The sequence below is a fragment of the Phalaenopsis equestris genome, unplaced genomic scaffold (genome assembly GCF_001263595.1).
Source record: "Phalaenopsis equestris unplaced genomic scaffold, ASM126359v1 Scaffold000741, whole genome shotgun sequence".
NCBI lineage: Eukaryota > Viridiplantae > Streptophyta > Magnoliopsida > Asparagales > Orchidaceae > Phalaenopsis > Phalaenopsis equestris.
In genome coordinates, this window is record NW_018165181.1 from 270,271 (window position 1) to 287,960 (window position 17,690).

Here is a 17,690-nt window from a genome sequence, read left to right on the forward strand (position 1 = left end):
ATATGGTCGGTCGTAGGGCGAGCATTGCGGCGGAGGCGGCTTTGGTGGAGAGAACGGACTGTCCGGAACTTGGGCCGGTGGGGAGTTATCTGGTTTCGCCGGAATTCTCGACGGCGGCGTCGGTGCTGGTTATTCAGAGATATGATCCCAAAGTGGGGACTGAGGATTCGTTGGCGCAGATTTATGACGCGGCGGACTCGCCGTTATCCGCCGCTACGCCGGAGGCTTGCGACCATCTTTCAGCATAAATTACGACCGGTTTGCTGTAAATTAAAATAAATTTGAAGGATTATTTACGTACCTAGCGCCTAAATCTTACGTACAAACGTATGAACCACCTAAATTTTAATCACTGAAAATATAGGAATCAATGGTCTGTATTTAAAATTGAAGTTTGGATGGTTGATATGTTAATACATAAGAATTGGGTGGTATGTAAATTATGTAAATGCCCCCAAAATAAAAATGTTAAGATGCTTAAGCTAATGGAATTCTTCAGAGCTTGCTTTTCAATCTTCGATTTGCCATTTTGTACACATAAAGGCTAGTTATTATTTACTTTGTTGTCAGCTTTTGTATGGTTATAAATTATAAAAGAAGTATTACTGATTTAGATTAGTGGAGGATGGATATTACACATGAAGGGGGCATTTACATAAATATCACCCCATTTTTTTATCAATACCATATTTTGCACCTAAAATATTATTTTACATATCTATAAAACATAATTAAATTAGTTCATATATGATTAGAATAAGTAGTTGTTGTGATCTCTCTCAATTCTCGTTATTTTTCATATATGATTATTTTACACATAAATAATTCACAATCATTTTTCATAAGAAAAAATACTGATAGATCATTATTTTATCGACTCCTTTTTACGTAGATCTATTGCCTCACGAATGAATCTGTAAATCCTAATTAAGATCATTGATGTCAAATTAGCCCCACGTTTTATGGAAAAAGGCAATTAGTTCGATAATTATCGTCATCACCCGATAAGAGAGTTGTAAAACACTAACTCTAATAGCCTTTAGAGTATCCATCAACTCAGAAAACGGTGGAAATCCTAGGGCAGCTCATAGTTGTGCCTTTTAAATCACAACATTTTTGGGAGGAGGTGAACAGGCTCGGTTATTAAGAGCTGGTAATTTCATAACTTGTCATTCAAAAAGTAGAACTTTTTACAAAAAAATATTAGACCATCCTCTGCAAGATTCAGTATTGTCTTCATAAGTCAGGATTCCTCAGACATTAGCATCTCAAAGAGCGAAAAATCTTTACCATAAAGGGTAACGATAACAGAGAAGGAACAACACAATAACTTGCCAAGAAACTTTGGGGTTGCACAACACCAATGTAGAAAAAGGCACAATAGGCCAAGGAATTCTGGAGTTGCACAACACCAGTACAAAAGGAGGTTTAACAACAGAGCAAGGGACTCCAAGTGACATTGCATTTTGAGAATGAAAAGTGTGCATTCTATTTTCCCTTTTGGGTTTATTTATAGGCAAAAATTAGTTAGAATGATGTCAAACTAAAATAAATTCAAAATTTTGTGGCTTCTCAGCCCTGTGATCACACTTGCAAAGGTGAGCAAGCATATGCACTTGCGTGTGCATGGATGCATGTGATTTCGTGATCTATTCAAAACCACATTGCCCGACCTGGACAGCTTTAGCCCGGTGCGTGATCCGTTTTGGGCTCAATCAAACTTGCTCTGACTTGCTCACCTATTGTCGCCTACACCTAGAAGGCCAATCTGACTGGTCTCGACTTGTAAAACCTCCTTATCCGCTCCATCATGCAACACAACATGACCCGTGATGACTCGTGCAGCTTGTTCCGACCCACGCGATTTTCTTCTGCACTTTAAACTAGCTATAGACGGCCTCCACTGGTCAAATACCAAAATTTTCAAATTTTATTGTTTTTTTTTTTATTTTCAGATGATATGAATTAAATCGCTCAAAAATAAGGTGATAATTGATACGTCACCATAAATTTTATAATTTAACATGAATCTTGATGTATTTTTTAAATAAAAAAATGTTCGTATTCAAATTAAAGATCATCCAAAGTTCATATTTCAACAAACTTATAATAAAACTTTTGTCTTGGCAAGAAGAACCCAATTATACCTAAATTAGTCCAAATCGAGTTCGGTCAAGTCTGGATCAAGCCATTAACCCAAATTTAGAAGATTTGGGTAATTAATTGGATGATCAAATGAACTCCAAATTTGACGTACTTATCGTCAAATTGAGGACCTCGACAACAAGAATTCAACCAGGAGAAGATCACTCCATTTTCAACAAGAATTCCCCCAATTCTCACGAAGTTCCGAGTCATTCAGTGCAAAGAAATATCTGACAGACTAGTATCTTATATGCTCATTTTTACATACATCCAATACCTTACTCCTTAAGGAAATATGTCGTGTGTATCACTAACGAACTCTCCAATCCTAGCTAAGATCTAAAGCCAACCTAGCCCCACATTTTCTTTAAAAGATGATTAGCTCGATAATGATTGTGATGATCCGATAAAAGAGCTGCAGAATGCTAACTCAGGAACTAATGGAAATCCTAGGTCAGCTTACAGATGTGCCTCGTAAATCACGTATCTAAGAGGAGGTGAACAGACTTGGTCATTAGCAACTAGTAATTTCATCGCCATGCCATTAAGAAGGTATAACTTTTTTCCAAAATAATATTAGGGCATCCTCTGTAAGCGTCAATATTGTCTCTTCAGGCCAGGGTTCCCCAAGCTTGGCATCTTAAAGAGTAAAAAATCTCCCAAAAAAAAAATGCGAAAACAACGCAAAAGGAACAACAAAACATGTCAGGAGACTTTGAAGTTGCCAACAACATCATAGAAAAAGACACAATAATAGGCCAAGGGATTTTGGAATAGCACAACACCAACACAGAAAGAGACAAAATAATAGGGCAAGGGACTCCAAGTGAGATTGCTTCCTGAGAATAAAATGTTCCTTCTCACTTCCCTTTTGAGTCTATTTATAGGCCAAATGTATGTTAGAAAAATGCCAAATTGAAAAAATTCAAATTTTTGTGGGTTCATAGTTCTTTGGTCGTGCATGCAAACATGAGGAAGCACTCACACATATGTGTGGGCGGATGTGTGTGATTTCACGAATAGTTTCGCGAATAGTTCGAAACCCAACTGCTCGACCTGACTCGCTTTGGCCTTGTGTGCAATCTATTTTTAGCCCAATCCAACCTGCTACAACCCGCTTAACTATCTTCGTCCACATCTCGCTGCCCAACCCGACCAGCCTCTACCAACGAAACCCCCTCACCCTTTCGTCACATGATGCACCATGACTCGGTAAACCCACGAAAAGAGGCACAATAATAAGCCAAGGAATTTTAAGTGACACTGCATCCTGAGAATGAAAAGTGTGCCTTCTCACTTCCTTTTTGGATCTATTTATAGGACAAAAATTAGTTATAAAGATGCCAAATTGAAAAAATTCAATTTTTTGTGGGTTCGCAACCATGCGATCGTGCATGCAAATGAGAGGAAGCACTCACACGTATGTGTGGACGGATGCGTGTGATTTCGTGAACAGTTCCACAAACATATTAGAACCCCACAGCCCGACCTGACCAGCTTTGGCTTAGCATGTGATTCATTTTCGGCCCAATCCAACCCGCTACAACCCACTTCGCCCACTTCTCGTTACCCAACGACCAGCCACTACCCGTGAAACCTCCTCGCCCACTCTGGCACGCAATGCACCATGACTCAGTTGACCCACGACGGCCCACGTGTTTTTCTCCAGCACGTTTAGTGAGTCCCCACAGGCGTCTACCGCCCCCTCCAGCCAAACACCAAAAGTTTCAAATTTTTTATTTTTTACTATTTTCATATGACATGAACTAAATTACTCAAAAATAGGGTGACACGTGATATGTCATCAATAATTTCATAATTTGGAACGAATCTAGAGGTATTTGTTTAGCAAAAAAAGATCATACTCAAATAAAAAATATTTGAAAGCTCAAATTTCAACAAATTTATAGTCAAACTGATTGTCTTGACTACACGAACCTAACGATACCACAATTGTTCCAAACTGTGTCCAATCAAGTATTGATCAAGCCATTAAACCACATTTAAAGGCTTTAGGTAATTAATTGGAGGGTCAAATGAACTCTAAATTTAACGTACTTATAGTTAAATTAAGCATCTCGACGACAGGAATTCAACAAGCTCGATATCACTCAATTTGAGGTATTAATGCACTTAAATCATAAGAAAATGTTATGATCAAGATGATCAACGCGAGCCATTCGATCAGGTAAATCATTAGAGTTATTGGTGAAATAACCAAAATGCCCCTCTCCTGAAGCCTGTAAATACATCCCACGTCGTCACTTGAGGTGGAGAAGGAGAATGAATGAGTCAAATTTCTGTGTTATTATGAACTAAGGGCTCGATAATAACTTCCAATCTTCATAGCCGTCGAACACATCGATCGTCCTTCGCCGGCGACTATCAACCGCCATGAGTTGCCTCCTGCTTGTGCAACAAAGTATTCTGAATGAAGTGTTACAAAATATCTTGTATACATAATAACAAATAATGTTGATCCAACAATAACTTCTAGTGTGAATACTTTAAACTGCCGTACTTAAAATATAATGACTTTCTTAAAACCTCTAAAGTGCTCCGTCCCATTATTTACGGATAAGTGTTGTAGTTGATATAGCTTCGTAACCCCTCTTTTCTAATTGTAAAATAAAAGTGTATCTTTATAATTATACATTTATCGTATAATATTTTCTTTAGGCTTGATCCAGTGATATTTCTTTTTTCTTTCCAAGTTTGTCCACATAAAAAAATTATCTTCTTCAACTAATTTTTATCATATTTATGTTCGATTTTCATATAATACTGACACGTCAAATTATCATTATATCGCCGCAAATCTTCCAACGCGCAACAATATACATATCATATTTTTACTCGCATTTAATTTTTTTATATTTACCACTCTATTCTTATTTATTTACATATTTAACATCTAAACTTCAATATATACATATTTGTCACATTAACTATACTTAAAAAGATGTATTTCACTTCATAAAAATTAAAATAGTTATATTTTCCATGAGATATGAAATATAGAGACGGTACAATTAAAAAAAAAAGATAAAATTTAGATGTTAGATACGTAAATACATGATAATTGGATGGCATTTATGTAAATCCCCTTAAAACTAAATTTAAAATATCAGATATATAAATGTATAAGGTCTATGTGCTTGTATGTAGGGGTAAATGCCCCCCATTACAATTAAATAAAAAAAAAATAGAACAAAAAAAAAAGCACGTAAAATATAACCTCCACACGTCGTCTCCACTTTTCTCGACGCGCGTCCGTTATTCGCCGGCGGCGCAGCGTTCCGGCCACCGCATCTTCCGGAGCTAGGTACTGCAACAATAGCCATTAGCCAGCCCATTCATTCTTCATTTCCACACATTCTTCTCTCTCCCGCTCCTCCAAACCCTTTTTTCTCGGACAATTGTCCTCCAACTTTCTTCCATCTTCTTCTCTCCTCCTCCCAATCTTCTCTTCCCTGATCAGACCGAACACTCCTTCTGATCCATCAATGCCTCCATTCTCGGAGATTAATCTAAATCAATGTTCTGTAGATCCCAATTTGAAGAATCCGGTACTTCATCTTCCCTTCTGATGCCCGATTAACCTATACCAATACACGATTTCGCAGATCTTCCCGGCGGCAGGGGATAAATGGAGAACGAGGAGAGAAAACCTTCCAGCTGTGGGTTACTCGTTCTCTACAACGCCTTCTTCCGCCGCCGTGCCGGATCAGCCCCGGCCTCTCCTCGCCGTCCATCCCCCTCCCCTTCTTCCTCCAATGCGGATTCCCTTTCCGGCGTAAGCAGCCATTATTCCAAGCGTCGGCGTCCTGGCTCCGATCAAACCCCCATCGCCCTACCACCCAAGCCGATCAAACCCCCATCGCCGTACCACCCAAGATCCTCGTCTCCCCCAAGACCGCCGGTGCAGCGCTTGCTCAGAATCCACCAAACCGTCAGTCCGCCGGTCGCGGTGCACGGCCGCGAACCACCAGCGGGATATCGATGGATCTCGACAGCATGATCTACGATCACCAACGCGCCAAGGGGAGCAACACCCTTGTCCGCGCATCCTCCGGCAACGTGATGCTGTTCAGCAATCTGGGCAATCTCCGAGCTCCCGGAGCCGCCGCTCCCAACCGAAATGTACTCGACTATCTCCCCAAGACGGCGAAGGAGATGGAGTCGTCGGCGAGGGGTGGAGGAGGGACCAGCCCTGAGTCTGCGAGTACGAATCCGGCGACCATGTGCAGGGCGGTGTCGAGGAGGCTGGATCCGGAGGAGCTGAAGGAGATGGGGAACGAGGAGTATAATAACGGGAGGTATGGGGAGGCGGTGGCGTTTTATGATAGAGCTATATTGATTGATCCGAAGAAGGCTGCTTACCGGAGCAACAAGGCGGCGGCTATGATCGGACTCGGCCTTCTTCTTGAAGCTTTGCATGAGTGCAGGGAGGCTATCAGGATCGATCCTTCCTATCTCCGGGCTCATCATCGTCTTGCCAATCTCCATCTCAGGTTACCCCCTCCATCCCCTTCGAGCATATATGTGAATAATTGAAATTAGCTTTCTTAGAACATATGTTGGAAATTATTTTATTTCATTTTTTTTTTTATATTCTACATGAAATAAAAATATATTGAAAATTGCAAAAAAAAAAAAAAAAAAGAAATAAGGTTAAATTTGTAAAATAATAATAATTACTGCTTTGAATTGCTGTAATATCAAATAATATTGACTAAGAATCACTTTAGTTAGGAAAGCTGGGGAATGTGTAGTTAATATTATGATTGAGTCGTAATTTAGGCTAAATACTAACAAATAATTTTCCAAACGACATAAATCCTATCATTTTTTAAAAAAAAATTATTTGTAGTTATGAAATATTGGAATTAATAATTTCTAAAAAAAATAAAATATTTGCATCACTGCATCTTTTTCTTTCAAATCTTATATTTAAAAAATAAATTCCTAAAATAGTCTAAACTATATAGAAGACCTCGTTTAGTTTTAGAATTAATACAACAAAAATAACAAGCTTTTATCCCACTATATAAGGTCAATTACATTAATTTGTTTTCCTCCATTACTGCACAGGGGCAAAATGTCTAAACTATATTAGATATTTTTTATGCATACCCGTGTCTTTTTTGGTCTACTTTTATCTTTCTTAATATAAGTCAAATCTAAAACATCTATTCTACTAGTCGAATCATCAGATGACATATATTTAATGTGATCAAATCATCTAAGACGACTCTCCCTAATCTTGTTTGCCATTGGAGCTACACCAACCCTTTCATATATATATTCATTTCGTATTTTGCCTCTAAGGGCCTATTTGGGGCAGCTATCACTTCTCAGCAGCTTAGTTGCTCCAGAAAGCTATTACGGGGAAGCTGTTGTTGGGAAGCTTGCAAATTGTTTGTTTCAGTTGGTTGAAAACAACTGCTTCTGGATAAATGACCATTTTACCTCTATGTAGTAATTTTGATTATAACAGAACTATCATTAGCCTTATAATTAATACTTAAAAAGTATAATTTCACTTCAGAATAGTATAAAAATTTAGATACACGTCATTTAACTGCAAGTTGAATTTGCTAAAAGAAATACTTAAAAAATTAGTGAAAACAGCTCTTGAATTTGCAAAAAGAAATACTTAAAAATTACACTTATAAATTGCGTAAAATTATTATACCAGCAATATAAAATGTAAAGTACAAATACATTTCAATAAAAGAAATATAGAGTTGAATGCTCAATATATATTACGAATGTTAACAATTTTTTGACAAATGAAATGAATTATACATAGGACTGAATAAATTACAAATAGTCCAATCAGTCTCATACTAACGCATCAATGATTTGCTCTCGTAATATTTTTTTTGTCACCCTTTGTTATTGAAATAGGTAGTAGAACTATTTTTTCAGATCGATCTCCTTATTAACACCAAAAGTCACAAAATATTATTTTCATTTTTTTTCCCACATTGTCAGCGTGACAGTTTCTTTGTTCTTATTAGTCATTGTATTACTACAGTGAAACAAAGTAACGTAACATAACAAAACAAAGAATGTAAAGAAAAGTAAATGAAAAGTGACAGCAACACGGCCACCCCAAGCCACATCCACAACCCCATGTCACATCCACAAACCCCATGCCATAGCCACCCCACTCAACATCCACAACGCCATGCCACATCCACAAACCCCATGCCACAACCATCCCCAAGCCACATCCACAAACCCCACAAACCCCACAAACCGCATGCCACAGCCACTTCCTTAAAAATGACCCCTTGAAAAAAAACTAAACAAAACATGCATAAACTAGCAAGAAATATGGCTAGAAAACAGACAAAAATAGCACTTCCGAATGCAACCTATATGATGCATAGTGTGAACACATGCAACTAAATTTCAGGAATCACATATCCGAAGTCACTAAATAATTCAATCACTGCTTTTTCTGTAAATAGGCGAAATTTTAATTGAAATTATTTTCATATACATGGACTTTCCAATTATCTCCGATTTTGCTCACAAGGATGATAATATTAGCAGCAAAAAGGGAAACCATATCCCTAGACAGAAAACAATATAACTTTTGCTGCCTGTTTAACACCTCAAGCAATGGTATTTAGAAGGTGAATTACCTGGTTTATGCTAGGCAACCGAATAATCTGGAAACAAGTTAATCAAATCCATCCAAAAGAAGCCCATTAAATCCAAAAACATACCAACAGTCCAAGGGTTCATCTTCGCCAGATGCTAGGGCAGAAGAGGCTTCGCAAGATGGTGGGGAGTGTGGGGCAATAGAAGTATTATTTGATCGATAACGCTGCGCCGCGGGGTAGATCCCGCGGCCCGCGTTCCACCTAATTTAACTGCGAGCGGCCGTGAAAGGGGCATTGAAAAATAATAATAATAACGTCGGGGTTTGGGTCACGCCGCGTGAAATAAGCGACCCCAAACGGACCCTAAGTGTAAAGCCCTCATCCACCTGAGCATTCTCCTCTTAGCACCACTAAACTTAGTTTTATGCTTCTCTTTCATAGGCCAATATTTTGCGCCATAAAACATTATAGTTCTCACCACCACATTTTATACAACAACAACAAAGCCATAGTCTCACTACGTGGGGTCGGCTACATGAATCCTTTTTCTCCATTGCGTCCTATTTAGTGTCATACATTCATTTAGTTCTAATAAATTTAGATCATTTTTTGTACAATAAGCCCAGGTCTTCCTAGGTCTATCTCTGTCTTTCTTAATACTAGTTGAATCTAAAAAATTTACTCTCCTAAACGGATCATCAGATGGTCGACGTTTAATGTGATCAAACCATCTAAGACGACTCTCTCTAATTTTGTCCGTCATATTTTATAGAAATGCAAAAATAATCAACCACTTTTTTTAAAATTGTGCTCTAATAACTTCTCCATGGAATCTATTTTTGCCTCAATTTAAAGTATTTGGAAACTATTTAGACACTCCTATAAATTCTAAGACTAATATAACCCCTAGAAACTATTTCGTAACTTTACTCCTTAAAAATAAAAAAGATTTACCTAGATAACACTTAATTTCTATATATTCACATATCTACCACCTAAACTTTAAATTTTACATACATGCCACCTTACCAATATACGATAAGATTGTAATTTCACTTTTACTGCTTAATATAGTGAGATCTTTTATGTCATATGAAAAGTTTGGATGGTATAATTAGAGAAAATAAAGTTCAGGTACTAGATAGGTGAATACATAGGAATTATTGGGCGGTATGTATCTAAATGCCTGAAATATCTATCACAGACTTATGGGGAATTAAAATATATTTCACACAATTCTTATGCATTTATATATCTAACACCTAAACTTTCTTATTTACATGTGTACCATCAACCATCGCCATCTTTTTAAAAGTAAGTACATGACTTGCACCAAAATGTTATAAGTGCAAATATCAAATTTTGAGTGTTAGATAAGTAAAAACATAAGAATTGTATGCTATGTATGTAGGTTTCCCAATAATATTTTATGCTCGCAATGTTGATTTCTCTTGAAAATGTGTAGATTGGGTGAACCAGAGAAAGCGGCAAACCATTACAAGCTAGCGAAGAGCGAAGCCAGTTCTGATGACATCTGTAGAGCAAAGGCCGTCCAAGTCCTTATTGGCAAGTGCTCTGAGGCAAGGAAATTGAAGGACTGGAATACTGTAATCAGAGAGACTCAGTCTGCCATTTCTTCCGGTGCTGATTCAGCCCCACAGGTTCACTTCCTCATTCATTAATTCTTCAAAGATTTGCAAATATATAAGGCTGTCAACAAAGTCCGTGTTTGGTCCGTTAAATAGTTTGTGTTCGAATCATTTGTTAAGTAAGCGTGCCGAACACGAACAAATTTTTTAAGCTTGAATTATAAATGAGCCAAACATGAATAACCCTTTGTTTGATCGTGTTTGACTTGTTTCAGCTCGAAATAAAAAGATTATATATATATATTTAAGTTTAAATTATAACACCTAGTGTAGTTATGTAGTTCTGTGTCTTCTATATGTTACATCTATTTTTTCTAGTTAATTTAAATGAGCAAATTCCGAGGTGAACATGAGCCGAACACAAATTAAGTCGAACACTTATGCACTGTTCACGAGCAATTTCAAACACGAGTCAATTTTGAATGAGCGGAACATCAGTCAAGCTTAACCTCGCTCAAACTCGTCTCGTTTACCATCCTACATATATACCATTCAATTTCTATGTAATTACATATCTATCACCCAAATTTTAATTTTTACCTATACATGTCCTTAACTATGTATGAAAAAAAGGCGCTTTTCACTTTTTAAAATGTTAAAAGAGTGATACTTCTCATATGATATGAAAGATTTGAGTGGCATTAATGTAAAAATCAGTTTAAGTGTTAGGCATGTAGGTAAATGCCTCTTCTTCAAAATATTTATATACATAACACTCAATCCCTACGTAACTACATATCTAACACCCATACTTCAATTTTCGCCTATATATCACCTTAACTATGTATGAAAAAGGGGTATTTCACCTTTTAAATGTTAAAATAGTGGTATTTTTTTATATAATTCAAAAGATTTGAGTGGTATTAATGTAATAATCAAAGTTTAGGTGTTAGGCATGTAAGTAAATCCCTTCTTTGGAAGATTTACATACATACCACTCAATCCTTACGTAACTACAGATCTAACACCCAAACTTCATTTTTTGCCTATATGTCGCCTTAACTATGTATGAAAAAGGGGTATTTCACCTTTTAAATGTTAAAAGAGTGGTTTTTTTATATAATAAGTAAGATTTGAGTGGTATTAATGTAAGAATCAAAGTTTAGGTGTTAGGCATGTAAGTAAATGCCCCTTCTTTGAAAGATTTACATGCATACCACTCAATTCCTCTGTAATTACATATCTAACACCCAAACTTCAATATTTACCTATTTGTCTGTATGATAATGTGTATTTTACTTTTTAAATGTTAAAATTGTAGTATTTTTTATATGATGTTAAAGATTTGAAGGGTGCAAAGTTTAGGTTTTAGGCATGCAGGTAAATGCTCCTTTGAAAGATTGACATACATACCACTCAATTCCTATACAATTGCATATATAACACCCTAAACTTTAATTTTACCCATCCACCTTAACTATGTATGAAAAAGGCATATTACGCTTTTTTCAATGTTAAAATGATGATATTTTTATATGATATGAAAGATTTGAGTGGTATTAATGTAAAAAATCAAAGTTTTAGGCATTTAGGTGAGTGCCCCTTCTTTGAAACATTTGCATACATACCTCTTGATTCCTTGTGCAACTACATATCTAACACCCAAAATTCAATTTTTACCTATGTGCCTCCTAAATTATGTATGAAACGGCATATTCACTTTTTTTACATGTTAAAAGAGTGGTACTTCTCATATGATATGAAAAACTTGAGTGGTATTAATGTATAAAATCAAAGTTTAGATGTTAGGCATGTAGGTAAATGCTCCTCAGCCCCCTTCTTTGGTAAATTTACATACATACCATTCAGATGCCATGTAATTATGTATCTAATACCCAAACTTCAATTTTTACCTATAAGCCACCTTAACTATGCCTGAAAAGGCAAAGTTTGGGGCATTTACATGCATGCCACCCAATACCTATTTATTTACATATCTAACATCAAATAACATCAAAAATATCAGAGTTTTAACTTTTAAAAACTGAAATACACCCTTTCATGCATAGGAAAGGAAGCATTCATGATGTAAAAAATTGAAGTTCTGGTGTTAGATATGTAAATACATAGGAATTGAGTGGTTTGTATGCAAATCTTCCAATGTTTAGTATGTATGTAAATGCCCCTTTTTTTTTAATTGAAACATCCTGACTTACAGAAGCATTTTCTCCTTTTTTTTTTCTTCTGTTGCAATGAAGATCTTTGCCTATCAAGCAGAGGCCTTTCTGATGGTACTCAGACAGGAAGATGCAGAGGAAACCATGATCGATGCTCCCAAATTCGAAGCCGATGCCGCCACGCAGTTCTTCGGCGGCCCCAGCAATGCATATCAGCTTTCAGTGCGAGCGCAGGTGGATATGGTTGCAGGGAGGTTTGAGAGCGCCGTCTCGCTCGCTCAAATGGCTGCGCGGATCGATCCCGGCAGCAGGGAGATCGCCGCCGTTGCTCGGAAGGCTCGGGCCCTCCTGGCGTCAGCTCGATCCATGGGTAATGATCTCTTCAAGGCCTGCAAGTATGAAGACGCGTGTCTCGCCTATAGCAATGGCCTCAACCATGACCCCCATAACACAATCCTGCTGTGCAACCGAGCCGCCTGCCGGTCGAAGCTCCGGCAGTGGGAAAAGGCCGTTGAAGACTGCGACGCCGCTCTTCGTTTGCGCCCTAAATACAGCAAGGCTCGCCTGAGGAGAGCTGACTGTAATGCCAAGGTGAGGATAAGCTTTTCTTTTGTAGCTCCTTTTAGAGTTTTTAGGGTTGTTGATTGTGGAAGATGAAGGTTGTGACATGTTGAATGTTGGATTAGTTGGAGAGATGGGAGACTTGTGCGGAAGATTATGAGATGTTGGCGGCTGAAATGGCTGGAGATGAGACGGTGAGGAAAGCCTTGCAGGAAGCTAGAGGGCATCTAAGGCGGCGAAAGAGTGGAGGTGTTACAGAGGTGGAAGAAGATGGCCCTGCGGTTGTTCATATCGGTAGTGAAGAGCAGTATCATTGTGCTATCGCATCGCATGGTACGCACGTTTCATTAGCATTGGAGATTTCTTTTCTTTCTTTTTCTTTTCCTTTTTTTTTTTTTTTTTTTATAAATTTACATACATATCACACAAATTTTATCTATTTACATGTTTAACTTCAATTTTTACATACATATGCCACCTATTGTAAATAATAAGAATTAAGTGATATGTATGAAAGCCCAGGAAAAACTTGATTTATGTAGGTCTATATTGGAGTCTAACGGCCTTCATTTGAGTAGAACTAAAATTGAATACATGGAATGTAATTTTAGTAGTAGTAGTTCTAGTGATAGAAGTGTAATTTTGGGTGATCAAATTATTAAAAAGTGTGAACGATTTAGATATCTCGAGTCTATTGTTCGAAGGGATTGTGATATAGATGGGGATGTTAATAGTAGAATTCAAGTTGATTGTTTGAAGTGGAGGAATGTCTCGGGCCTTTTGTGTGATAAAAAGTACTGTTTTGACTGAAAGGAAAATTTTATAAGATGGCGGTGAGAACTGCAATGCTCTATGGCGTTGAATGTTGGCCTTTAAAATAGAAGCATAAAACTAAGTTATGTGTTGCTGAGATGAGAATGATTAGGTGGATGAGTGGCTTTACACTTATGTGAAATGAATATATTCGTGATAGGGTTGGTGTAGCTCCAGTGACGGATAAAATTAGAGAGAGTCGTCTTAGATGTTTTGGTCACATTAAACGTCAACCATCTGATGATCTGAATAGAAGAGTGGATGTTTTAGATTCGACTTATGTTAAGAAAAGCGGAGGTAGACCTAGGAAGACTTGGGCTTATTTTATAAAAAAATGATCTTAATTTATTAGAACTAAATGAAAATATGACACTAAATAGGACGCAATGGAGAAAATTGATTCATGTAGCCGACCCACGTAGTGGGATTAAGGCTTTGTGGTTGTTGATGTTATATGTAAATCTTCCTTTTTTATTGTTATAAATTAACTTTTATAAAGAAAATTATTTATAATGCCAACAACAATTTAAAAAGTAAAGTTGATTTCTGTAAAAAAGTTGTATTTCTCGCAAATAAACCCTAAATAGGCCTAATGATAATGCATATAATTCACATGATAACAATTCTCTTGTTAGAAGTAACAGATGTTGTCAACTGTTAGGTCTCAAGAAAGCGAAACCACAAGTTATATATTATTTATAGGATAGATTTGCAATACTACTGAGGTAAATTCAGTTTTTGTGCAAATGCATAATTCATGGTATTTATATTTACCAGGGTTGTTGTTGGCGCTATTCTATGAACAATCAGATGAAAATTATAAAGGAATATTGCATCATCTAGAGCAGCTCTGCAAGCGACACACATCTGTTGCTTTTCTCAAGGTACCCTCTCTTTTTACATACAGACCACACAATTCTTATTTATTTACATGTCTCACACCTACACACTCATATTTACATGCATACCCCTCAAATTTTAAACATCACACTAAAAACATCGCCATCACTATCTTTTTGAGAGCGAAATACATCTTTTCATGCATAGATTTATGCCACCAATTGTTATGAGCGTAAATATCAAACTTTGCGTGTTAGATATGTGAATACATATTAATTGTGTGGTATGTATGTAAATTTCCCTACAATAAATCATTACAGTTTGAATTTTTGGTAAGAAAGTTGTGGGCTACGTGCTAGCTTTAAATTAAATTTATGGGTTCAAGGAAAACAAAAGAGATGAAGGAATATAAAGATATGTAGCTTTAAATTAAAGGGGGCATTTACATACATTACACACAATTCTTATGTATTTACAAATATCACACCTAAACTTTCATACTTACACGCAGCACTCAATTCTTTAATATCACATCAAAAATGAAACCATGGCCACTTTTAAAAGACTAAAGCACCAAAGTCCTATGCATGTAAATATGAAGCCTTAGGTGTGAGATATGTAAATATATAAGATTAGTGTGTTACATATGCCAAATTCCCTAAATTAAACATTAGTGTTTTTTGGCATATTTCTTAAGTTTTTTTTTTATTATTATTATTTCTATTTTCTCTCTAATATGCATATAGGTGAACATAGAGGAACAAGCTAGCATTGTAAAAACACAAAATGTGAGCTCAGTGCCTATCTTCAAATTATACAAGAATGGCTCCAACATAGAAGATATTGCATGTTCTGATAAACAGCAGCTAGAGAGGACTCTCCAGAGTTTTCAGCAGATGAAAGGAGAGCCCCTTCAAAGGCATTAAAAGATTGAAATATTCATACAATCAAAGCAAAAGATTGTACATTCATGGGTCGAGAGGCCGAAGAAATGGTAAAATTGAAGGACATATGTGCAAACTTGTTGTTTTATTTTGAACATATGTTCTTCAGATTTGTTGTTTTATTTTGATTTCTAGACACAAAATTATATTAGAAGCTTACTACTTAATAATATATCATATTGAGGATAACTTATATAGTTTTGGATATGTAAAAATTGTTGATTTTTGTTTCTAAATTTCGATTTTTACATACATGCCACATTTTGATTTTGTTTCGCTTATAATTAGGGGTTTTTTTTTTTTTAATTAAAATGCTAGAAAGACCAAATGTTCGTTGAAAGAATATAGCATAATGTGTTTAATTATAGAGGCATTTTACATACATAACACACATTTCTTGCATATTTACATATCAAACACTTAAACATTCATATTTACATGCATGCCACTCAAATCTTGTTTCCCCTTATTTGTTACATTGTTGTATGTTGCAACTATTAGCGGTTAATTTTTTTATTGAAAATGCTAAAAAAGACCAAATCTAAATTTTTAAGACCGAGAACTCTTCCAATGAACTGTCATTTTTGCATATCAATATTTATCCCACCAGTTGTAAGAAATGGTCTCTCATGTTCCTCCCTAGGGTGTGTGTTGGGTTTTTCTAAGTCTATGACTAGGTATCACTAGATTCTTCAAGCTCAAGATCAAACTTTATAGGACTACTCTCTTCTTTAGGGGTGACTTCCAAATTTTCCCCATTGCTAAGTTTCATAATTTGCACTTGCTCCTTACCTCCTTCTACATGATTCACTTCTATGTGACTAGATATGATCCCTTAGGGACCTTTGTTTAAATGGTTAGCTAACTGCCCAATTTGATTCTCTAGGCCTTTCATGGTTGCAGCTTGATTTTATAACTAGCTCCCCATGTTGACTACCAAATCTTCCAAAGATAATTCATCCTTCCTAATTTAGGGATTATAAGTGAGTTCAAATGGGTAAGTTCTAATATTGTCACTACCCTAGTTATTTCAATTTTATTGTAAGGAGTACATAAAACTCAAACCCAAGTCAACCAGTCCTTGCAATATATTGTGATCCTTATTGTTCAATACAATCTTTTGTATATCTCCCTCATACAAGCGCACTTAATATCTCATCACAACCTCTCCAAAATCATAAGAAACAAACCCATAAATCTTTCCCAAAGAAAATCATTGGAGAAATCCTTAGAATTGGCAAAGACTCAACTAGAACTTGAAAAGAAACAGTCTCCACAATGCTAAGTGTCGTACCCAAGCTCTCCTTATATAGCTCTTGCCAAAAATTTCATGAAAAATCATGGCAAAATAAGAATGTGGTTGACGATAGGGGTGTAAACGAGCTAAGCTTCATTAATTTTATCGAGCTCGAGCTCGAGCTTAAATCTACGAGTTTGAGTCGGCTCGCAAGACGGCTTGTTTAATATAAAAGAGAGAAAATGAATTTTAATTTAAGCTAGTTTAATAATAATATGACAAATGGAATGAACAACTAGAACATAAATAATAAGAAATCACCCAATATACAATATAAAATATCATTTTTTTAATATTTTTAATATCTTGAGGATAAAGTCTTAAAATTTAATGTGTTTTGAGTATATTCTACATTAATATTTTTTAAACAAGCCAGCTCACGAGGAAACAAGTCGAGTCGTGGTTGGCTTGAGCATGGCTTGTTAGCTCATCGAGCTAGTTTCACAGGCCACTTACCAGGTCAAGCTCGAATCGGCTCGACTCAAACCCCTAGCTGATGATGGTATAGCCATTAGAGCTGTCAAAACGGCTCGTTGTTCGCGAACAGCTCGTATTCGGCTCGTTAAGAAACTCGTGTTCGGCTCGTTAATTTCGTTCGATAAGTTAACGAGCCAAACACAAACTAAGATGTGTTCGTTCGTGTTCGGCTCGTTTTGGCTCGAAATACATATACATATATATATATATGTATATATATATATATA

At 36.4% G+C, this 17,690-nt stretch overlaps 2 protein-coding genes across 2 annotated transcripts in view; both read left to right on the forward strand.

The window, feature by feature from the left end:
• Nucleotides 1-445, forward strand: part of LOC110030618 (cation/H(+) antiporter 19-like) — a 7,164-nt gene extending 6,719 nt beyond the window's left edge. The window contains exon 3 of the mRNA XM_020733415.1: nucleotides 36-445. Coding sequence (XP_020589074.1) covers nucleotides 36-248 — 213 coding nt within the window. The 3' untranslated portion in view covers nucleotides 249-445. The remainder of the gene's footprint in view (nucleotides 1-35) is intronic.
• Nucleotides 446-5,301: 4,856 nt separating this feature from the next.
• Nucleotides 5,302-15,823, forward strand: LOC110030582 (TPR repeat-containing thioredoxin TTL1-like). The gene is made up of 7 exons (XM_020733357.1): nucleotides 5,302-5,988; nucleotides 6,021-6,659; nucleotides 10,231-10,426; nucleotides 12,613-13,122; nucleotides 13,218-13,425; nucleotides 14,683-14,789; nucleotides 15,492-15,823. Exons 1-7 carry the CDS (start codon nucleotides 5,795-5,797, stop codon nucleotides 15,669-15,671), a joined length of 2,034 nt encoding a protein of 677 aa, XP_020589016.1. The 5' UTR covers nucleotides 5,302-5,794; the 3' UTR covers nucleotides 15,672-15,823.
• Nucleotides 15,824-17,690: the final 1,867 nt, after the last annotated feature.

What these genes read in the sequence shown, in the direction of transcription:
- LOC110030582 (XM_020733357.1), top strand. Translation starts at nt 5,795, where the DNA reads ATGGAGAACGAGGAGAGAAAACCTTCCAGCTGTGGGTTACTCGTTCTC. An exon ending in TTGTGCTATCGCATCGCATG is followed by an intron (nt 13,426 to 14,682) that starts GTACGCACGTTT and finishes TATATTTACCAG; the next exon opens with GGTTGTTGTTGGCGCTATTC. An exon ending in CATCTGTTGCTTTTCTCAAG is followed by an intron (nt 14,790 to 15,491) that starts GTACCCTCTCTT and finishes ATATGCATATAG; the next exon opens with GTGAACATAGAGGAACAAGC.